The 23,352-nt window shown below is 50.1% G+C and overlaps 1 protein-coding gene across 2 annotated transcripts in view; it reads right to left on the bottom strand.

Annotated features, from left to right (window-relative positions):
• Positions 1 to 1,056: 1,056 nt before the first annotated feature.
• Positions 1,057 to 23,352, bottom strand: part of LOC102972421 (cytochrome c oxidase assembly factor 8) — a 29,161-nt gene continuing 6,865 nt past the window's right edge. Inside the window, exons 1-5 of one of the 2 annotated variants that reach the window (XM_015543392.2) lie at positions 14,916 to 15,010; positions 12,429 to 12,626; positions 10,881 to 10,944; positions 4,261 to 4,351; positions 1,057 to 1,429 (exon numbers count right to left, since the gene is read on the bottom strand). In XM_015543392.2, coding sequence (XP_015398878.1) covers positions 1,324 to 1,429; positions 4,261 to 4,351; positions 10,881 to 10,944; positions 12,429 to 12,626; positions 14,916 to 14,966 — 510 coding nt within the window. In that variant the 5' untranslated portion in view covers positions 14,967 to 15,010 and the 3' untranslated portion in view covers positions 1,057 to 1,323. Of the gene's footprint in view, positions 1,430 to 4,260; positions 4,352 to 10,880; positions 10,945 to 12,428; positions 12,627 to 14,915; positions 15,011 to 23,352 lie in introns of those variants that run through there. The other variant, XM_042990670.1, reaches the window with a different exon arrangement.

Genomic DNA, 23,352 nt, shown 5'->3' with positions numbered 1-23,352 from the left:
CAAGCTGGTGCAGCCACTGTGGAAAACAGTGTGGAGGTTCCTCAAAAGACTAAAAATAGAACTACCCTACGACCCAGCAATTGCACTCCTAGGCATTTATCCACGGGATGCAGGTGTGCTGCTTTGAAGGGACACATGCACCCCCATGTTTATAGCAGCACTATTGACAACAGGCAAAGCATGGAAAGAGCCCAAATGTCCATCGATGGATGAATGGATAAAGAAGTGGTAAATATATACAATGGAGTATTACTCGACAATCAAAAAGAACGAAATCTGGCCATTTGCAACTACGTGGATGGAACTGGAGGGTATTATGCTAAGTAAAGTGAGTCAGAGAAAGACAAAAAGCATAGGACTTCACTCATATGAGGACTTTAAGAGACAAAACAGGTGAACATAAGGGAAGGGAAACAAAACTAAGATAAAAACAGGGAGGGGGACAAAACAGAAGAGACTCATAAAGACGGAGAACAAACTGAGGGTTGCTGGAGGGGTTGTGGGAGGGGGGATGGGCTAAGTGGGGGAGGGGCACTAAGGAATCTACTCCTGAAATCACCGTTGCACTAGATGCTGACTTGGATCTAAATTAAAAAAAAAAGAGTCACATGCTCTACAGACTGAGCCAGCCAGGTGCCCCCATGCAATCCTGTTTTAAATAATGCTGATTTAAAAAGAATTTGGAAAACAAGGGATGTGGTCCAGCAGCAAGGTGTTCAGGAAAACTTAGGAAACCGAGGCTCCACCTCACTGGGGTAAACGGAGGAAAGTTCTCCGAAGGTGCCTCTGCCGTCACCTGACGTCTCTCTGACACAGAAGCGGCGCCTGCTTTCACGTCCGCAGGTGCAAGTGTCCCAGGACAGCTGCATTCCGTCAGCACTGACCGGGGTTGTCCAGCAACCCCTGGCCGCTGGTCACATGAGGGTGGGGTTCGGTTCACTCGGCAGCCAGCTTCCAAATCACTCCCGTCAGTGGAGTCAAATTTGCAGATCAAGTACATGAATATTTTTATATTATTCTACTTCAAATTGGTAGAATTCAAAACACAGAAAACAGTACACGAAAACATTGGTTTTATTTAATATCATGTCCATGACCCAGGGCCGGCTTGGAATCCACAGTCGGGAGAGTCACACGGCCTACGGCTCACCAGGACCCCCGTTCTCCCAGTCCACCCTGTCCTGACACAAGCCAACGGGCCCCACAGGGGAGGTGCGGGCGTCCGTTCACGTACAGGTTTTCAGAGCCCTTGTAAAATGAACTGCTCAAGCAGCTGCTTCTGGTGGAAACCCGGGACACCACTGTGTGGGTCAGGGTGGGCTCCTAAGTGCTGGTCTTCCTTTGCTTTGGTCTCAGCTTGTTCCAAACCCTCTCCAGGGCCACTTTTCCCATGAAGAAGGTGATGGCAAAATTACGCTTGTACCAGTCTCTGTGGAGAAACCAGACGAGCACATGTGATGCCCCCAGTAACTGAGGACCAGCACCCCAGCTTCTGAGGGGAGTTCCCGGCCAAAAGGCAAGTCCTCCCGACTATCCCCACCTTTCCTCACTGCCTCTTCCTTTTTCTGCCCTCATTAAAGCTAACCTGTCCCTAAAAGCCTTCCCTCCTTCCTCCTGGATTTTCATCAGGGCCCCCCAGGCTATCACAAAAGAATAAGGCTCAGCACGTGAACCCCCACCTTTGCCCATTCCGCTGCAATCCTCCTCTGGTTTTTGCTAAGAGACTCCAGAAAAGGAGACTGGGGCCTCAAGATGTCCGTGGCATTCCTGGGGAGCCACAATCGTTGAGTGTGGCAGGACTCCGTGGGGACCGTCCTGGTTTGGGGCCTCATTTGCGGGAGAAGCGCAAAGTACTCCATCGGGAGAAGTTAATCTGTCACAAGTGCCAACGTCATAAAGCTCCACATCCTCTTTTTCTAAACAATCTGAGCTTCTGTGTCTCTAAATAGAGAATTCCAGGGCTTCCTCTAAATATTGGGGTGGAGTTCACCAACAGCCACGGGCTCACTTGCCTGTGAGTTACTGTACAAAACTTGCAAATTCACCCCACTGCTGAATGGGCAAAGCTTGGGAAGTTTCCACAACAGAAGGCACACATTCCAGACTCTCAATGCTAAGCCTTTGGAAGCTGAAATGTCCATAAGTACCAATGCTTTTCAGCCAAATGAACTCGTGAGTGAACACGGAACTTCTATTCCAGACTGGACTCAAATGACTTACTGAGTCCAGGACAAAGGGAAGCAAAATGACCACGGGCTCAAAAGCGACAGCAAGAGGTAAGGATGCTCGTTTTCTGGAGCCTCTGTGTTGGCTGAAGAGACAATCTCCCTCCTCGTGAGAACGATCTTACGTTTCTATCCACTTAAGTGATGTTATAAATGGGAAGCAGTGCCCTAAACAAACAAGGCTTCCAGAAAGAGAAAACCGGTACCCCATCGAGACTGCAGTTCTTAGGTTACTAAGGAAAAGCCAGATTCCACTCCACCGACGCTCTGACCAAGCACAGGGAAACTGAACTCTCCCTGTTTCCATGGGGAAGGCAGGGGCAGGGTGGCGTGGGCACGGAAGGGGGCACTGACGCTCCCCTGCCACCTGACCTGGGGTGGGGCTGGTCCTCTCTTCTCTGGTCCTCCTCTCCTCTCCAGCACACATGCTCGGGCCCACATCACAACTCACGCTGGCCTGACGTTATAACCTAGCTGGTTCAGAGTAACACGGGACCGCAGGAGTGCCAACGTGCTCGTGCCGCCAGACTCCTCTGTCTGAGGGTCGGTCTCTCGAGCCCGCCCAGCCTCACCCACCACCACCGTGCTTTAGATCTCACCTGCCCTGCCTGACCGACACTGCCACTGTCACCTTCTATTTTATTATTTCTATTTATTTTGAGAGTGGGGGGGCGGGGCACAGAGAGAGGGAGAGAGAGGATCCCAAGCAGGCTCCGTGCTGTCGGCAAGGAGCCGGATGCGGGGCTCGAACTCACCAACGGTGGTATCATGAACTGAGCTGAAATCAAGGGTCACACGTTTGACTGAGTCCCCCGCCAGGCTATCATTTTAAACGAGGTCTTCTATGAACCCCTCTCACCCCCGACTCATACACCCTTTACATATTTCCTGTGATCTGGTTGGTACTAAGTACGGAGGTCTGCCTAGATTCGGCTCCGTGTTCTGGTAAGAACGCCTCACAGGTGCTGCCCGATACCTCGTCCTGCATCGTGCAGAGGCAGCTGGCCCAGTGTGCACAGCAAGAGAAGACACGGGGTGAGGGGCCGTCACCCCATCCCGCGCCCTGCAAAGCCCCGCCCGCCTTCCTGCCCGCTGGTTTCCGCAGCTGTGGGTCACCGCGGCCCACACCTATTATTTCCCCGGGAAAATGTGAATTCTCCGACTCCACCGCTCCTTCTGCATCAGCTGCCGACCTACAAAGAAAAATGCTCCTTCATGTGGTTCCCCTGAAACAGTCGATGCAGGAAAGGTGTGAATTCTCTGGGTTCTTTTACCGATCAATTTGCAGAACGAGTTGGCTGACTGGCAGTGTGCGGAGGGGACTGAGCTCCTCGGCCTTGCTATGACGGCAAAGGTCTTTGCAGATTCGGTGTACTTTTAATCCACCACGGTCATTTCCTTTGTGCGGCTGAAACGGCCTCACCCTTGGCCTCAGGGAGCCCCTCAAGTAGGCCCCCGTGCCGTTCTCACGTGACCCCGCCAGTCTCTGGGCCTCCTCTTTGACACAAGGTGTGTTGCCTCGTCGCGTGCTGTTCCCACCGCAGACCTGCTTCTCTAAGGAGTCCAGGTTCCCCTTAGTGGAAAGTGCTGTTTAGAACTGTCGAGGGGCATCTGGGTGGCTCAGTCCGCTGAGCGTCCAACTTTTGATTTCCGCTCAGGTCTTGATCCCAGGGTGGTGGGATCAAGTCCTGCGTCGGGCTCCATGGTGGGGGTGGAGCCTGCTTAAGGTTCTCTCCCCCCATTGCCCCTCTCTCCTGCTCACACTCTCAAACAAACAAGTAAACAAATAAATTAAGTAATGTAAAATAAACTTCAAAAAAAGAACCTGCTGTCAGAGCACTAGGGGTGCAAACCGTTATGGGGTGGCCGTGCAAATAACTGTAAGCCGTCAATTTTATTTAAAAGGACGAAAACTAAGTTTACAGCAACGTCTACCTTTAGCATAAACATCAACGTCACTAAATTCAGGTAAGAAAATAATCCTACCCAATATGAATATGATATTCAAAATTTTAGAAAAAAAGTAAGCACTTACCTGTTATAACACATGTGTTTCTGAAAATTTTTACTTAAAAATTCCTTGTAAAAGTCAGCCATTTCTTCTGCATCTAATGTTGCTTTCTGACCTGAAAATTAATTTCAACTTAAACATTAAGACTTAAGAAGAAGAGACCCACAAACTACTATTGATCTAACAAAGGAGGTCAGCAAGATCAAAATGCAAACATCAACTGTATCTTTCTATCTATACACTAGCAATAAACAATCCAAAAATGAAATCAAGAAAAAATAATTTCCGGGGTGCCTGGCTGGCTCAGTCAGTAGAGCATGCAACCCTTTATCTAGGGGTTGTGAGTTGAAGCCCCATGTTGTGCATAGAGTTTACTTAATAAAAATATACATATATTAAAAAAAAAAGAATTCCATTTACAATATCACCAGAAACAATAAAAGACTTAGGAGTAAATCTGAAAGGAAGTGTTAAGACCTACACACTGCAAACTAGAAAACACATGAAGAAATAAAAGACCTGAACAAATGGAAAGACATTCCACGTTCATGGTTTTAAGGACTGCACACTGCTGAGATGGCAGCACGCCCAAGCTGACCTACAGATACAACACAATCCCCATCAAAATCCCAGCTGGCTTTTTGGCAGAAACTGAGAAGCAGATCCGAAAATGCAGAGAAACCCATCAGCCAACACAATCTTGAAAAAGAAAAGGGGTGCCCGGGTGGCTCAGCCAGGTAGGTGTCCAGCTTTGGCTCGGATCATGACCCCACGGCTCAATTTCTTCACGACTGAGGCAAGCACAGGTGTGCGTCTCCCAATACACAGCCCGCGACGCGCTTCGTCACGTCCCCTCAAATGCCTTGACGCTTCTAACAAGAAACGTGAGCCACCCGTAGAGGGGAAACGGACTCCCTTCCAACTTGAACGCATCCTGGCTCAACAGCGCACCCTCCCACCCTGGCCCGGGGTAGGTACCGGCCTAACCAGTCCATCTGGGAGTCGGGGAGCACACGCTCAACCGGGTGACACACGGGGACTAACCAGGCCACCTCCATGGTCCTCCCTGTGTGGTGGGAGATGCCGACCGCGGCGCCGGCCCCCAGGGCTCCCCCATCCCCCCCAGGTTTGAAAAGGCCACACAGGACAGCAACCAGCCTGCCAAGGGAAATGCGGCCAGACAGCAGGCCACAGGCCAGTCTCAGGACACCCAGTGATGGCTCGGAGGTGAAGGCACTCTGGCTTTGAAGCCCAAACAGGCGCTCGGACCTCTGCCCCCAGGGCTCTCGCACACGTAGAGAGGCCCTCGTTCGGGCTCCTACCTCAGGTTCAGCACGCTTGCCCCTGGAAGACGCCGCCTCCGGGCAGAGGCCATGTTTCCCGGCCGCACAGCCGAGGTCGATGCTGCAACCCCAGCGGGGTTTGGGGGAGACGGGCTGGGAGGGTAACCCAAGGGCATGTTTCCACAGAAACAGGAGGGAAGGTGCTGACCTTTGACACATACGACACGGAAGCAAGCACTCAGATGGCATGGTCCAAGCGTGTGTCTGTCGGCGCACAGAGGACAAGGACACGTCCCTTCCACAACATAACCAAGGACCTGCCTGAGTCAACAGCAGTATTTTCCACATGTTCGTTCTCACTCCTCTGACCCAGCCTCCTGAAGCTCCTCAAATCCTCCATCTGGGGTCTCTTCCCTCATCTAGAAGATTCTCTCTCAAATCTCTCCTAGCTGTCCTCTCCTCAGACAGGCCTCTGTGAGGCCCTGTTAAGATGCCCGCTCCCCCTCAATTCCCGGTTGTTTTTCTTCCAGGGGCCGACGACAGACCCCGAGACCTAGTATTCACAGGGCTACCTGTCTGTTGGCCCCACTCCCAGCCCACACTGGAACGTCCGCTCCCTGAGGGCAAGGCCACAGCTGTCTCATCCAGTATGAGGTCCCAGTGCCTAGCGTGGCACACAGAAGGAGTTCGACAGCTACCTCGCATCAACACGTGGCCAGATGCTAAGTGGGACAAGAAAGAGAACAGCCAGCCGCCCGAGGAGGGGAGGGTAGCCGAAGGCTCCCAGAGAAGGCGACGTGTAGGCTGGGTCTTAAAGGATGAGTAGGGGCCCACAAGGCAGAGAAGGGAGAGAATGGGTCAGAAGCCGGGGACCGGCACAGAGGGAAACAAAGGGTCTGGAGAGGCACAGATGTGGCCGAACAGAGTGAGCGAGGAGGAGGGTGGGCAGGGCTCGAGCGTGGTGAGGGGACCAGGGAGGAGCCCCCGGCTTCAGGCAGGAGGAGCACCCAGGCCGGCCCAAGAGCATTAGTGTCCTCTGAACGATGGGTCTTGGAGGGACAGCACGTGTGCACGCTCGAGTCAGCATCCCAGCACATCTGTCTGCACCCCCACGTGAGGACCCGACGAGGCGCCCCAGCGGCAGCGGTTAGCGGCCCCGCGGAGCTCTGTCCCTCGCTGGCTGCCGGCCCAGGACTGTGGGTTCTCTCATCTAGAACGTGGATCAGAACAGCACGCATCGTGAGGCTGCTCTGAGACCGAATGGGTGGCAGCCGGTGTGACGGGTGACACGGGGCCTGGCACGGAGCGCACCCTTGTCACCACCGCTGGCGGGACAGCAGGAGCCCCGGGCTCTAAGGACAGGCAGGTGCCAGCTTCAGCTGCTGGTCTGGTTTGGTGTCTTGTGCAAACCCCCCACAGCCAGAGCTCAGCATAAAGCAGAAGCCACATAAATGTCTGCTGAGTAACTCGGCTTCCACGTCTATCGACACTGCAGCGGGCTACTGCGCCCGGATGAAACTAAGCAAAGAAAGGTAGGTAGGGTAACCTAGTTCGTTACACATTTGCTAAAAACCACGTGGGGGCTTATGACTGCAAGTAAATCTATCTCCATGGCGTGCCTTCTTCCCACTGCGTGAACACTTTGGCAACAAAAGAAATTAGAGGCAAGAATCTTCCCACCATACTGCTGCCCTACAAATGAGACTCAATTTGGGGACAAGCAGAGCTGAAATCAGGGTATTCCGCTTTTGCACTGGAAATTCAATAATTTTTCTACACTGCTGCAGAATATTCCAGTGAACATCCACTGAGTGGGCCACCTTAGCCTTACCCAGTGCGCGATTACTAGAATTATATACTCCCCCCTTTTTTTAAAAGATAATGCTGCAAGGAACCTACAGCTACCTTTTCTGTTTTCCTCTAGAATGCATTCTTAGATATCCTGTGGTCAAAACTTCCCTGCTTCTTGGCAGGGGTGCTGCCTACAGGGGCATCCTCTGGAAAGACGGCTGGAAATTTCCCCTGCCGTGGACCACCTACGAGCACTGTATTGGACTATTAACTCTAACTCCACCAGCACGGAGTGTAACCACTGAAGGCACCCCCTGAATTCAGCAAGCACAAAATGATGCCCAGTTGCTGTTCTGATACACATCGTAATCTGCAGTCACATTACTCACCTACAGGTATTGTGTTGTTTCTACAACCCTGTTAACGCTCTTCACAAAGACTGCCCCTGTCGCCTCTGTTCTATCATCTGCTGTTTATGCTTAACCTGTTTCCTGGATGCTGACCCTTTGTTCCAGCCCTCTGCTTTACCAGACACCGCCTGCAATTGAGCACACAACTCTTGATCTTGGGGTTGTGAATTCGAGCCCCACGTTGACTGAGGGTACAGACTGCCTAAAAATAAAATCTTAACAAAGAAAGAAGTCCTCACTTATATAGAAGGCAGTTTTCATGTTCTCCTGTCCTTCTACCTTTACCGTCGAGCTTAAAGAACCACGATTCCTCTAGACAACGGAGACTCAGTTGTGTTCTATCAGACCTTCTACAACTGGCAGCTACGTATTTAACTCTTAATCCACAAATAATTGATTTTTAAAAAATGTTTATTTATTTATCTTGAGAGCAGGGGGAGAGGCAGAGAGACAGGGAGAGAGACAGACTCCCAACCTGTCAGCACAGGGCCACTATGAGGTCCCAGTATGTGGGACTCAAACCACAAACCATGAGATCATGACCTGAGCCGAAATCAAGAGTCAGACACTTTAACCAACTGAGTCACCCAGGTGTTTTTTTAAATTAATTGATTTTTAATAATTAGCTTTTTGATCCATTTGGAATATATTTGTATTATAGGGGTCATGAATCTAAATTTACTCTCGAGTCAAAAATAGTTTCTTCATTAACGTTTTTATTTTATTTTTTACATTTTATTTACTTTTGATAGATAGAGAGAGACAGAGCTTGAGCAGAGGAGGGGCAGAGAGAGAGGGAGACACAGAATCAGAAGCTGGCTCCAGGCTCTGAGCTGTCAGCACAGAGCCTGATGTGGGGCTCAAACTCACAGACTGCGAAATCATGACCTGAGCCGAAGTCGGACGCTTAACCGACTGAGCCACCCAGGTGCCCCATCTCCATTAACATTTATTAAACAAACTCCTCCTCCCTCGGTCCTGCGGGACCCCTATAATCACGTGTTCAGCATGCATTCTGGCTCACTGAGGTGACATGACTGTTACCGCCCCCCCCCCACCCTGTTTCCATCACTGCAGCCTGGAAACTGTTTAACTAGCTGACACAGTGGGAACCTCCCTTCATGTGTCCTGTCCTCAATACATTCCTTCCTGTTTTATTACCAAATTCATTTAAAAGTCTGATTTAAGGCCAACCTTTCAGTTCTTAGAAACACCAGCAAGAGAAACTCTGATATTAATAACAGGACTCAAAACAACCTTTCCCGTGTTAAGAGAGTGGTTATCTCCAAAGCATGTCCACAGCCTCCCTGACCCTGCCTGATCCTGGTGAGACTCACGAGGCTGGTGCCCCTCCCTTAGGGCTGCAGCATCTGTGACCACAGCCCAGGGCCCGCTCACTCGTCAGCAGGGCTGGGACAGCACAGGGTGAGCTGAGAGCCACTGTGGCACGGTGACATCAGATGGGCCCGGGAACCCTAGTCACTAAGCCAGAACCCAGGCCCTCCACTTACTGTGTAATTTTGGCTCAATACCTTGCCCTCAGGTTCCTCATCTCTAAGGTGGTAAAAGCAGCGGGACCCGTTTCTCTGGGTCATTGTGGGAAACAAAACAGATACAGGCAAAGGACTTGGCGCATACAGTCAGCATCTGAAATTGTGCGCAATTATGCTATGCTTATTGTTAGGACTCTGCACCCTTTCCTGCTGGCTCCGGCCCTCCACGATGGCACCTTGACGGGACCCTGCAGCCGTCGGAAAACAGCAGAGCCCATCATCCGGCATCCACCCTCCCAGCTCTTTCTCCCAAATGGAGTCAAGCGGGGGCTAAGGGAGGGGCAGCGCTTTAGCCCAAGGACAGACGTGGCTTTTGGGGTCAACGGTTCCAGATTTTCCATCAGAATGTTTTGACAGCAGACATCTGTCTAACAAACACTATGACGAGTTATTTGGACCTCACATCAACAGCAAGAGAAAATGATTAAAGGTCATTTTGGGCACCAGACCTTCTATCCAAAACAGGAAAGGCAGCACAACAGGCAGAGGGACCTGAGTGCATCCAGCATCCCTGGCATGCCGCACAGCATGGGGGACAAGATGTAAAAGAGGGGACAGGCGGGGGCCGGGGAGGCCTTCAGTCCAGACAGCGCAGCTGTCATTCCATAGTCACACGAGTCTAAAAACCTAAGCCGGCCACAAACGTCAATTGTGCATCTGGGGCAGGACAGTCTGACTACACTGCAAAGGATAAGTCTGAGGCAGGAGCTGACAAACGACAGCCTGCGGGCCAGCCGCCCCTGCTTCTGTAAATAAAGTTTTATTGGAACACGTTCATGCCCATTAATCTATGTGTTTTTCTTTTTTTTCTTTTCTTTTCTTTTCTCTTTTTTTTTTCTTTCTCTCTCTCTCTTCCTTCCTCTCCTTAAAAGAGCAAGGCCCAAGAGCAGAGAGAGAGGGAGAGAGAGAATCTCAAGCAGGCTCCATACACAACGTGGAGCCCAACTAACCCACTGAGCCACCCAGGTGCCCAGTCTACGTATTTTCTAGGTCTGCTTTCACACTTCAACAGCAGAACTGAACAGCTGAGACAGAGACCCCATTTGGCCCAGAAGGACTAGTCTACCTACTATCTAGCCTTGACAGAAAGCTTGCCCATCCCTGATTTAAAAATTGGAGGCCAAAGAACCAATAAGAAAGTTACTACAATAGGCACAGAAGTAACAAGGGCCTGGGGACAGGGAGTGGCAAAAGCACTGAAAAATGTTTAAGAGGTGACTGCAGACAGATGGGAAGGGGCGGGGCTTTGGGAGGCTGGTGGGCGTGACCTGAGGTCAGGAATCTGGGAAGTCCAGCTAGTACAGGAGAAAGGGTGCAGAAGCCAGGGGACTATGGGACAGAAGTCCAAAGGTCAGAGGGAAGTCATTGATCTCGGAAAGACCTAAAAGTGTTAGAGGGATGACCTCACCCAAAGAGAGGAAAGAGACCAGGAGGGAGGCACACATGTGTCCCATGTACGAGTATGAGGACCCCCTCAGAGCACCTGTCCCAAAGGAGATCACGACTTGCCCCAGAGCTTTCTCCCCTTCATCCGAAATCCTTTCTTTTTATCTTCTCATGCAGTTAAACAAACACCATGTTAAGAGGAAAAGGACAAATGAACTAACCTGATCCGGTTCTCAGTTCCAGGCCTTTAGCTTTTAGTCTTGAGCGAATAAATTCTTCTTTTTCCTAAAAGAAGACCACTATCAGAACGCTCTTTCTTCGTCTTTCCATCTTTCCTTGGGTGGGACACAGCCCAGAGTGGTCTGGGGGAGTCTGCACGGGCCCACCTCCAAACCTGGACTAAGCCATCTGAATTTTCCTTGGGTGGGACACAGCCTAACATGGTCTGGGGGAGTCTGCATGGGCCCATCTCCAAACCTGGGCTAAGTCATCTGAATTTTCCTTGGGTGGGACACACCCAAGAGTGGTCTGGGGAGTCTGCATGGGCCCATCTCCAAACCTGGGCTAAGCCATCTGAATTTTCCTTGGGTGGGACACAGCCTAACATGGTCTGGGGGAATCTGCATGGGCCCATCTCCAAACCTGGGCTAAGCCAACTGAATTTTCCTTGGGTGGGACACAGCCTAACATGGTCTGGGGGAGTCTGCATGGGCCCATCTCCAAACCTGGGCTAAGTCATCTGAATTTTCCTTGGGTGGGACACACCCCAGAGTGGTCTGGGGAGTCTGCATGGGCCCATCTCCAAACCTGGGCTAAGCCATCTGAATTTTCCTTGGGTGGGACACAGCCTAACATGGTCTGGGGGAATCTGCATGGGCCCATCTCCAAACCTGGGCTAAGCCATCTGAATTTTCCTTGGGTGGGACACGGCCCAACGTGTCTGGGGGAGTCTGCTTGGGCCCATCTCCAAACCTGGGTGAAGCCATCTGAATTTGGTTAAAAGTCCCATGCTTGAAGTAGGGATTTCAAAAGAAGATGTTTCATGAACTGTTTATAAATCCACAGAATAAGGACAGTCCATGTGACACAGCCTACCCAAATGGATAGACATATAAAGCTTTTCTTCTGGATTCGAGAGTTTTTACTTCTTTCTCATATAGTTTATTTATGAATATGCTGTTAAGAATTCCGAATTCTCAGAATGAAATCACATCACAAAAACCCATATTTCATAAACATAAACACACACATTCTAGTTCTGGCTCTGCTACTCCTTTTAAGGTAAAACTACTTGGAAGTCTTGAGATCTATGATTTTATGAATGATCAGTGTTTATGTACAGTTACATATAGATTAAAAACTATATGCAGGGGGCACCTGGGTGGCACAGTCAGCTGAGTGTCTGACTTCGGCTCAGGTCGTGACCTCACAGTTTGTGAGTTCAAGCCCTGAATAGGGCTTCTGTGCCCCTTCGGATCTTCTGTGCCCACCTGTCTCTGCACCTCCCCCACTGGTTTTCCGTCTGTCTGTCTCTCTCAAAATAAATAAACTTAAAAAAAAATAAAAAATTATATGCATACGTTAATTTACATACAGGCATACATATGAGAGAGAGAAGGGAGGGAGATGGAGGGAGGCTGAGGGAGAGAGGAGGGAGGGAGGGACCAAGTCAGGATAGAGTAGAAGAAAGGCCAATAGTAAGGATTTAGCACCCCCAAGTGGCCATTTGTGGTACCTCTTTCTCATTCAGACCTTAGATCAAAGCTTACCCGACAAAATGTCAAATTCTGGTTTGCCCAAAACTGTTGGTTCCATTCTTGTGTTTCTTGTCTTAATTTTCGTAGCTTTTGCTCCAATGGTGATTCATTTTCGGGGACGTAAAAATGAACAGGTCGAAGGTTTGAATGTTTGTCTGGGGGTCCTATCCAATCATGGCAAGATTTTCTTGGAGGGCAGAATCCTGAGACCTTTAACAAAATGCACAGGGTGAATATAAACTAAGCAAATCTCCAGTACTGTAAAATGCATAGTATAAATTTATTAAAGCCCCTCATTAGCATTCTCTTTTTAAGACCATGTGCCAGAGAATACCCAAATTAAAAGAACTACAATAAATATTATTAACGTGAATACTATAGGGAACATGTTCAACAATGGCACTGGAATAATGCAACTCCTAATGCAAAACCAGCATTTAAGCCTGCACTTTGTACTGTATACAAAACTAACTCAAAATGGATCAAAAGCCTAAATATAAAATCTGAAACTATAAAACGTGTAAAACAGCAAAATTTGCACAACCTGAGACCAGGCGAAGATTATTTAGATACAACACCAAAAGCACAATCCATGAAACAAAAAAGATAAGCCACAGACTGGGAGAAAATATATGCAAATCTGAAAAAGGACTTGTTCCCAGAATATATAAAAATCTCTCAAAACTCAATAATAAGAAAACAGACGACCCAATTTAAAAATGGGCAAAGTGGGGGCATCTGGGTGGTTTAGTCGGTTAAGCGTCCGACTTCGGCTCAGGTCATGATCTCACGGTTCATGAGTTTGAGCCCCTCTGTTGGGCTCTGTGCTGACAGCCTGCTTCAGATTCTGTGTCTCCCCGTCTCTCTGCCTCTCCCATGCTCATGCTCTGTCTCTGTCTCTCAGTAATAAATAAAAGTTAAAAAAAATGATTAAAAATGGGCAAAGTGGCCAAATAAAGCTTTCTCCGAAGAAATATGGATAAAAGCATGCTCAACATCATAAGTCACTGGGAAACGCAAATCAAACCCACAGTGAGATACCACCTCACGCCTTTTTATACGCCTAAAATAACCCACAAAGACATCTGACAATAACAAGTGTTGTCAAAGATGTAAAACAAGTGAGCTTTTATATGTTGCTGGTGGAAACGCACAATGGTGCAGCCGCTTTGGAAAAAAGGCTGGCAGTCCATTACACAATTAAACATACACCTAACGCACCATCTGGCACCCACTCCTAGGTATTTATCCAAGATGAATAAATACATATGCTCACACAAAAACCTGTATGTGGCTGGTAAAAGTGGTTTTATTTAAAACTGCCAAAATCTGGAAGCAGCCTACGCGTCGTCCTCCCACTGGTAAATGGCAAAACCAAGTGTGGCACACACAACGATGCTCGTCAACGACAGAGCGCGACACTCTCGACAACAGGCAGCACAGATGGATCTCAGGTACATCCTGCTGACTGAAAGAGCCACACCAACAGGCTGCCTGCCGCAGGAGTCTATTCACAGGCCATCGCTTGCAGGATAGAACAGGCGTGGGGGGGGGGAGGAAGCGCTAACTACCCAGGAATTTCTACACCGAGATACAGAAAATGTTCTATATCTTGAGTTGGGGTGCTGTCCACACATTTGTCAGGAGTGAACTTCACTGTATGTTAACTGGACTTCAATAAACGTGACATTAAAAAGAAAGGATCAGTTGGGTAATCGAAAGACTAGCTTTCCGTTTGTCTGCTTTAAGACCGATGCAGATCCATTGTCTGGGTGGCTCAAGTCAGTTAAGTGTCCGACTCTTGGTTTCAGCTCAGGTCGTGAGGTCACGGTTCATGGGTTTGAGCCCCACATCCAGCTCTGCACTGCCAGCACAGAGCCTGCTTGGGATTCTCTCTTTCTCTGCCCACCCCACCCTCCCCCCCGCCCCCCCGCTCACGTGGTCTCTATCGCTCTCAAAATAAATAAATAAACTCAAAAAAAAAAAAAAAAGATCAATGTAACCTAAACTCATGGGGGAAAAGTACCATTCAATTTAGAAATCTCTTATACATTATTTATTTTTTTTTAATTTAATTTTTTTAAAATTTTTTTTTAACGTTTATTTATTTTTGAGACAGAGAGAGACAGAGCATGAACGGGGGAGGGTCAGAGAGAGAGGGAGACACAGAATCAGAAGCAGGCTCCAGGCTGTCAGCACAGAGCCTGACGCGGGGCTCGAACTCACGGACCGCGAGATCATGACCTGAGCCGAAGTCGGCTGCCCAACCGACTGAGCCACCCAGGCGCCCCTCTTATACATTATTTAAAACAAACAAATAAGCTCTATTGAACATGACTTCCACCTCTAGCTACAACAGAGTGCCTCCCATGTGCCCTCCCCGCACCAACAACTACAAAACTCCCAGCCACGGGAAGGAGTGAAACCACTGAGACTCACAGCATGGACGAGTCTTAGAAAAATACAGAGGGAAAGAGCCAGGCATGAGAGAGGATGTACCGTGGGAGCCCGCGGTGCCGCATCCTCGAAGTCAGTGGTGACTGCAAACATTCACACGTTTGTCCAAACTCATCAAATGTACACTTTAAGTGGGGTATTCATTTTACTGCATACAAATTAAAAAGCCAATTAAAAGAGTGGTTAAAGCTTACAAAGACCAAAGGAACTACCACACTGCACATAATTAACATTTCTTTTCCCTTTGGAAGGTACTTCATTCAGGATATTTCAGTTGTTCGGCATCACGGTTACAAGATGCGACTTCCAAAGAACTAAAAACAGAGAGGCAGGGTTTGCAAGTTTTAACATGAAACAGCTTTGTCTACTTGGCTACTCACTGATCGTTTCATCTGAAGCAGAAATAACAGCTAGCTTACAAATACGACGTGGCCAGTGTTTGGCGGCAGGTCAGGCCGCATGAGCAGCAGTGCGGGGCAGGGGGAGGGGCCGGAGCAAGAAGGCGGACGTCTGCTCAGCTGGGGACACTGCCCCCAGGCACCCTCCCCGGTGTGGGCTGACACCCCTTTAGGCCCCTAGACTCAACCTTGAAAACACAGCTTGCTAGTTTTTGCTTCGATGCGCCCCGCAAATCACCACCAACACACCAAACATCTCAAGAACCCGACGCTGCCGAAGAAGGTTGCTACGAGCAAAACCACCAGCGGTGTGCCCATTTGCTCCTTTTCTTGGATGCTAGGACCTTCCTACATTTTCTAAATTCCCAAGCATTCTACAAACAGGATTAACTTAAAGCACGGCAAGGAGCAGCAGGCTGGGTCTGGAAGGGTCGTTCCCAAGTTTGCTGCAGAGAGCGTCTCAGGTTACAAGAGCTCTGAAATCCTCCTGTGAATTTGGAAGGCCAAGTTCTACTGTAAAATACGCAGGCACAGCTATCCATGCAAAAAGCCCTTTCCTTGACCTGTGTTCTCCACAGGCGGTTTTGGAGCTACGTTATAGCTCCTCCTTCAGGACAACACTGGCACCTGTAACAGTTTATTAAAAATCTGGTGTGTTCACCTCAGCTTCAGAATGCTTACCATTTAGAAAACCATCTTGAGTCTAGAATAAGTGAATGAGCAGGACAGGTTGGAAAGTATATTGTGATTTCCTCAGACTTTCAAACTGTTTCTAGCAAAGAATCTTTAGGGGCGCCTGGATGGCTCAGTCTGTTGAGCGTCCAACTTTGGCCCAGGTCATGATCTCGCGGTCATGATCTTTGGTCATGATCTCGCGGTTGGTGGGTTTGAGCCTCGCGTCCGGCTCTGTGCTGACACTTGGCACGGAGTCTGCTTGGGACTCTCTCGCTCTTCCTTTCTCTCTGCCCCTCCCCCACAAAACAAATAAACTTTAACAAATACATTCAAACTGTTAAAGACTTGACAGATTAGGTAAAAGAAGTTATAACCTTTGAGTGAAAAAATAAAACCATGGACAGGAAGTGCACCATCACCGAAAAGGAGTTGTAATGAGTTAAAGCTGTGGTGGTGGGGTCCTTGGGTGGCTCAGTGGGTTCAGGCCCCGCGTTGGGCTCTGCGTGGACAGTGCAGAGCCTGCTTCCAATCTTTTCTCCCTTTCTCTCTGCCCCTCCCCCGCTCATGCTTTCTCTTTCTCTTTCAAAAGTAAAAACACAAAAAACATGGTGACAATTACTATCACAACATGGAGTGCTTCCTCAAGTTCAAGCAACATTTCGGAGGCTCCAGAGGAGTGGGGGGAGGGACCCCCAGGCCTGCTGTGGCGGGGGGGGGGGGGGGGGGGGCGGGTGCGAGCACACTGTGGGGGCAGGGAGGACAGGAGCCTTTCTCTGCTGTCACCGGGGGAGGGAGCAAGGCGGAGGCACAGGGAGAAGCATGCAGTGGTGAGGGATCGATGAGCCGCCCCGGGCAGCGCACAGTCCCTGATTAATACGGCTGAGGGAGGTACACAACTGCAAGGGTGTGCAGCGCACTTTACAAACAGTAATGAAACATGACACACAGCCTTCCTGATAAACTCCACGCAGCCAACCGATTCTTACAAACTGCTTTCATTGCTTTGACGACGGCTTTAGAGAAAAATAATTCACGCGCTGTGAAATTAACCCCGCTGAAGCGTACAATTCCGTGTTTTCAGCATGTTCCCAGAGGTGGGCAACCATTACCAATTCCAGGACACTGTCACCACCCCAAAGAGAAAGCTGTCCTCGTGAGCAGTCACTCCGCATTGTCCCCCAGCCCCCGGCCACCCCATCCTTGTCCTCGTGAGCAGTCACTCCGCATTGTCCCCCAGTCCCCACTACCACTGCTCTATTTCTGCCTCTGTGGATCTGCTTGCTGTGGACATTTTGTGTAAACGGAAGATCACAGTATGTACTCTTTTGTGACCGACATTCACATAACATGTTTCCAAAGTTGATCCACATGGTAGCATGTGTCAGAACTTCATTCCTTGTTACGGCTGAAGGCTGAACCAAAAGGTATTTCGGTATTTCCCAGCGTGGCCATAACACATTTTGTATCTGTTCGTCAGCTGAATGCATCTGGATTGTTTCCACTTTTTGGCTGCTATGAATTGTGTTGCTGTGAACACTCGTGTACAGATTTTTGTGTGGACATCTGTTTTCAATTCTCTCGGGGGTACACACAGGAGCAGGATGGCAGGGTCACATGGTAACTCTATGTTTAACCTTCGGAGAAGCCACCACGCGGCTTCCCACGGCAGCTACACCAGGAGACACTCCCTCCGGCAGGGCGCAGGGTTCCAGTTTCCCAGCATCCTGCTGAGCATCTGTCACCGCGCATCTTGTCCTCATTGTAGCCACTCTAGGGGGCACCAAGTGCTGTTTCACTGTGGCTCCTTCTCAGATTTCTGCCACAACCTTGTATCACTAGCCAGCCCGCGGCTGCAAGTGACTCGTTAGTGTCCTTCAGACACAAAAGCTACTTGGTAGGGAGGACAGGATAAAAGTGAAACAAGCCCTATTTGTCAATGACAGGAGTAATTTCTTTGCTTTTGAATACTAGAAGAATGTTTCCTCAACTTGGGGCGATCCACGATGTAATGGCAACAGACAAGATATACTTGTTAATTTAACTTCTATTACTAACATCTTCTCCTTTGCCTCCCTAAGTCAAGACAATCAACAAAACAATAACTCAAGCCCTGATTTAGCACATTTGCCAATTTCCATGGTGCAAATCCTTCCACTGTGGACAATTTCAAGCAGTATACCTTTATGTGGTTTTTCTACCACGTAGGTACAATAGTCGTAAATAACCTCAAAAGCAGAGATGATTGTAAACAATAATAAAATAAACACATGTGAAAGTCTAAATATGTATTATCTTTAATATAATTTATTTTAGTATATAATATTTAGTAATAGCTGTTTATTAGCAAACTTCCTGAAAATGTAGCGGGGCATCTGGGTGCCTCAATCGGTTAAGTGTCCGACTCTTGATTTGGGCTCAGGTCATGATCTCACAGGTTCGTGAGATCAAGCCCAGCATCGAGCCTGCTTGGGATTCTCTCTGGACTTCCTCTGCACATGGTGGCGGGGGGGGGGGGGGGGGGCGGCACACGCTCTCTCTCAAAAATAAATAAAAACTTAACAATGTAGGAAGCAGCTCTCTTCACTGCAGGACGTCAGTGCTAGCTGGGACACACCAGGCCACACTCCTCACTGCAGACCCCATCACGAATGCACTGACCCAGTCACCTCAATTCCCTACTGCTTTTCAAAAGGGTTCATAACATGTTCCACACCACTTTAACCAAGTTATTACAGATGTTCTCTGGAAATGGTGGTCAAAACGTAGCTTAAGTATTTATAGTTTTGAGCCGTAGGTGAGGCCAAGCTTCCCCCCGCCCCACCCTGGGGTCTGCAGCTGGACCTGGGGGGTAAATCCACGGGAGACACATCCACAGAGGAAAGCCCCAGGGGTCATGCAGGCGTGGGCCCCACAGGGAAATGAGGACCCAAGCAGCAGCCCAGTGCTGATACACGAGGCTGCATTAGAAGCATCAGCTGTGGAAAGAAACAGAAATATATGGAGACCAGAGGAGGGCAGGAACTACTTTAATCAAGGTTTGTTCCTGTAGATTTCCTTCATTCCTGGTGGTGAGAATGCTTCTTTCCTCCTGGGGGTGGGGGTGGCGCCTCTCCAGACGCTTCCTCTGGGCCTCTCTGGGAAGGCAAGGAGGGAAGACCACCCTGTCGGCCTGTTTCCCGAGGGCCTCACACCAGAGCGGCCCAAGAGCGGCCCACGCCGTCACCCTTCGGCACTCTGTAGGGAGCAGCAGCTTCAATGGTTTAAGCACCCAAGGTGGTTTCGCTTTTCTACCAGTATGTATGAGAAAACAGATGAAACCAAATAGAACTTCCAAAGCTATCAACATGATGAAAAGGTTTCCTATAACGTCTTCTAGAAGCAAACGTAAATGTGTGTATGAGAAAAATATAAGAACGTTTTTAAAGAAAACATTTCTGAGACTCCCTGCAAGCAGCGTTTGCCACAAGAGCTCTGTCCCGTCCGCCTCATTTTCCAAGCGTGTCTGTTGGCAGGCCCTGCTGCTTCCTCCTGTACTTGACCGTTTTTATCACCTTCAGACTTCTGGAGGAGGAAGCCGCTGGAATGCAAACTTTCCACCTGTTTCAAGGTAACTTACTTGTGATCACTGCCAATACTTTTACTTACGGCCCTTTTTCTCATAGCAGCAAAGGCGAGGGCCCGCAGTGATCAGAATTAAAGAGTCACACCCTGTCCTTTGAGAAGCCTTCTTTGTGGCTGAAGGAATAAGCTTCGCAGAATTCTGGCCACTGGACCCTGGCACCCCCATGCCAGGACCTGAAGGACTCGGCTCGGGCAGCTGCAGCAACCTCCCCCCACCACACACACACACACACACACACACACACGCACACACACACGCCTCCGCCATGGTGAGGTCTCTGGCCCCGTGACAACTCCTGATGGGCTGGTCTGAGCAGCGCCACCGCCTCCAGGCTGCCCCCTCCCCACCTACTCTGTCCCCATACCCACCCCTGCTGCGAAGCAATGTCTCCCACACCCCTGACCTAACTGTGCCGCCCCTTCCTGTAAAATGTAAAATCTTCCTCGGTGATTATCATTACCCTCAGGAGAGAACCTAACCCCTTCCTGTGGTCTGGCAGCCCGGGCCTGCTGGGGCCCCAATCTCTCCTTTTCCTCCACCCACAGGAGGCTCCTTTAATGCCACGCCAGCTGGCTTCTGTCCTTCCTCCGCCTGCGTGTTTTCTCCTCCGTGCTCCCTCCTCATGTTCACGGCCCCGGGTTCAAGGGCACCTCTCCGCGGGCTCCCCCCTCATCTTCACAGACAAGGGCACCTCTCCGCGGGCTCCCGAGGCTCCTCACAGCACTGGCACGTCTGCTTCTCCCAGGAGCCTTTGAGCCCCAGGCGGCAGGACTGCGCTTGTTGGAGGAATGTTCTTCCCAGTGTTAAAAATTTTTTTTAAAGTTTATTTATTTTTGAGACAGAGAGAGACAGAGCATGAACAGAGGAGGGGCAGAGAGAGAGGGAGACACAGAATCTGAAACAGGCTGCAGGTTCCGAGCGGTCAGCACAGAGCCCGACGTGGGGCTCGAACTCACGGACCGTGAGATCATGACCTGAGCCGAAGTCGGACGCTTGACCGACCGAGCCACCCAGGCGCCCCTGTTCTTCCCAGTCTTAATCTTTCCTGTTGACTCTCTGCTTATGCAAGAAATGCACTTCAACGTCAAAAAGCCCTTGAACTTTCTGCTGGAAGGACACCTGACAAGCTAGTTATGGCAATTATTGATGAGCTGGTGCCAGAACTTTCAGAAGTTGTGAGCGAGCCAAACACCATCGGCTGTCAAGACTGTTCTTGAGGGTCCGTCACTGCTAGATCCCGCCGAGTTTCCAGGTTTTCCGGTCTGTGCGGTCAGAGGGGCGCGCCTCCCGGGCTGTTCTGCAGTAAGACTGGAGCACAGTGGGGGAACTGGGAGGAGCCGGTGTAGGTGGCCGGGCCGAGCTGCGGCGAAGTGGGAAGCCAGGCTGGCCGGCTGGCCAGGAGGGAGAGGGGACAGGCCCTAGACACAGCGGTCACGTCTGCGTGGCCACAACCGCGGCACCTACCGAGGTGTTCACTTCGTCCTGCATCCACTTCTCGCAGACTCAGACGCCCTCACATTTGATCACGTTGACTTCTGTCTGGCACTTCTGAAGCGTCTCTCTCATGCAGAGCTGGACCAGAAGAGGCACAGCCAAGGTGGAAAGTTCCAAATGAAGGGCCAGCTGGTCCACAAAAGGGATTGAATTCCTCCCTCCTGTGCCATAGCGACAGGGCCCCGCTGGCAGAAAGACGCCCTCACCTGCTTACCTAAGACCTGAAACTGCCACTTGTCGTCGTCAAATACGACTTGACATCAGGCTGAACGATCGCTCCAGGGTTGCAGTGTGTAGATCTTCAACCTTTCATCCTTTATTTATTTATTTATTCATTTAGAGCAAGCGAGCGAGCAGGGGAGGGGCAGAGAGACAGAGGGAGAGAGTCCCTTACTGACAGTGCAGAGCCCAACACGGGGCGCGAACTCACGCACTGCGAGATCATGACCGGAGCTGAAATCAAGAGTCCGACACTTAACCGACGGAGCCCCCAGGCGCCCCTCTCATCCATCCTTCTAAAAACAATATATGATCTCTACATTTTCCTTTTGTTTTCCAAAAAAAACATTTAAAAAAAAATTTTTTTTCTTAATGCTTTTATTTATTTTTGAGACAGAGAGAGACAGAGCATGAGCAGGGAAGGGGCAGAGAGGGAGACACAGAATCTGAAGCAGTCTCCAGGCTCTGAGCCATCAGCACAGAGCTCGATATGGGGCTCGAACTCACAGACTGTGAGATCATGACCTGAGCCGAAGTCGGACGCTCAACTGACTGAGCCACCCAGGCGCCCCAAAAAAGCATTTTTTAAAACCCTACCTTTCCACAAATATTCCTGGACTTCTGCCCCAAAGCCTTTAGTCTTAGAAACTAAAGGTGATTCACACACAGGGACCCAATGAGTGGCAACAGGCTGCTGGCCCAGGCTCGCCCCACGGACTTGCATCCCAAGATGGGGACCCCTCCCCTCCCCCAAGCCGACCGAGGACGCTGAAGGACAGCAGCAAGGAGACGAAAGGGCAGGTGTCACCCCCGCTGTGTTCCACCGGTTCACCACCCTCCAGAACTGTACCCCAGTGTCATCTTCTTACAGGTTCCTTATCAGGAAGCGTTAAAGCAGTCACCCCAACAACTCACGGCTTTTCCGAGCTACCCACACATGAAGAAGCGCCAGGAGGCGCCAGGAGTGTTCAGTGACCCCTCCTCATTTGTCACCTCACTATTGCCTAAATCATCTGCTTTACAGGTGAACTCTGTCAACCAGCTCTCCCAACCACCCTCAGTTTTCCACTATAATTTGAGAGATTTTATCTTAATTGTAGCAGAGTTAGCTCTTCTGCGCTCCCCAGTAAATACATGTTCTGTTTTTGTTCACCCCAGAACTGCTATTTAAAAGGGAGGAGAAGGAGCTCGGGGGAGGAAAAAGTCCTTCTGTAAAAGGAAGACTCCCTTTGAGGTTAGAATAATTACCGTAATTTACGGCTGTCACAGCAGCAGCGTGGAATGCACGGCTCCCTCACAGTGGAGTGGCTGTCTCGGGCGGGACAGGAGGCGGGGCCGCGCAGGCTAGAACCCATCAGCTCTGCTGGCGAGCAGCCAGGACAAGGAAAGGAACGTGCCTGTACGTACTTGCCACACTGAGCGTTCATCACCGTGTCTGGGAGGGAACAACCCCTCCCGTTTTTTCTCTTTCTTGTAAACTGCCAGCCAGGCAGCCCCGCGGGGGGGCTTCTCCTCCTCCAGCTCTGCAGGCCCAGCCTCCTTCTCCACCCCTTCCCGCTTACAGCAGGCTCCTGGGCTCTCCCGGCACAGTCCCGGGCCCACCTCCCCACGAGGAGCCAGGATTTGGAACCAAAGACTTTCCCCTAGGCCCTCCTTCCCGGAAGTGCCTGCACAGAACACGAAGCTCCTGAGTGAAGGCGTCACACTGCACCACTGGGGAAACCGGTGGGCAACGATGAAAGGAACAGGTGCTGGCAAAACGTAGTGTCCCTGCAGGTCTGCGGTCCTGACACTTCGGGGCTGGGAACCGAAAGTCTTCCTTCTGGAGGGCTGGGATCCCAGCCTCCCGTTCTAGACAGACGTAGACACATCAGCATTCCGTATTCAGGAGTACGTAAAGGACTAAACAGGGTTTATACTGGGAGTGAAACGTTGGCTTCACATCAGAAATCAGCCAATCCTGATAGAGGAACACAATCCCCCAACGAAGTTAGTCTTCTCAAAAACAAAGTCAAATCTGGATGTGGTCAAGGCTCTAGATTGCAGCTGTCAATTTACAGGAGACACACAG

The sequence above is a fragment of the Panthera tigris genome, chromosome B3 (assembly GCF_018350195.1).
Source record: "Panthera tigris isolate Pti1 chromosome B3, P.tigris_Pti1_mat1.1, whole genome shotgun sequence".
Classification (NCBI taxonomy): domain Eukaryota; kingdom Metazoa; phylum Chordata; class Mammalia; order Carnivora; family Felidae; genus Panthera; species Panthera tigris.
The sequence above is the reverse complement of the archived record's forward strand: the minus strand, read 5'-3'. Positions and strand labels throughout refer to the sequence as shown.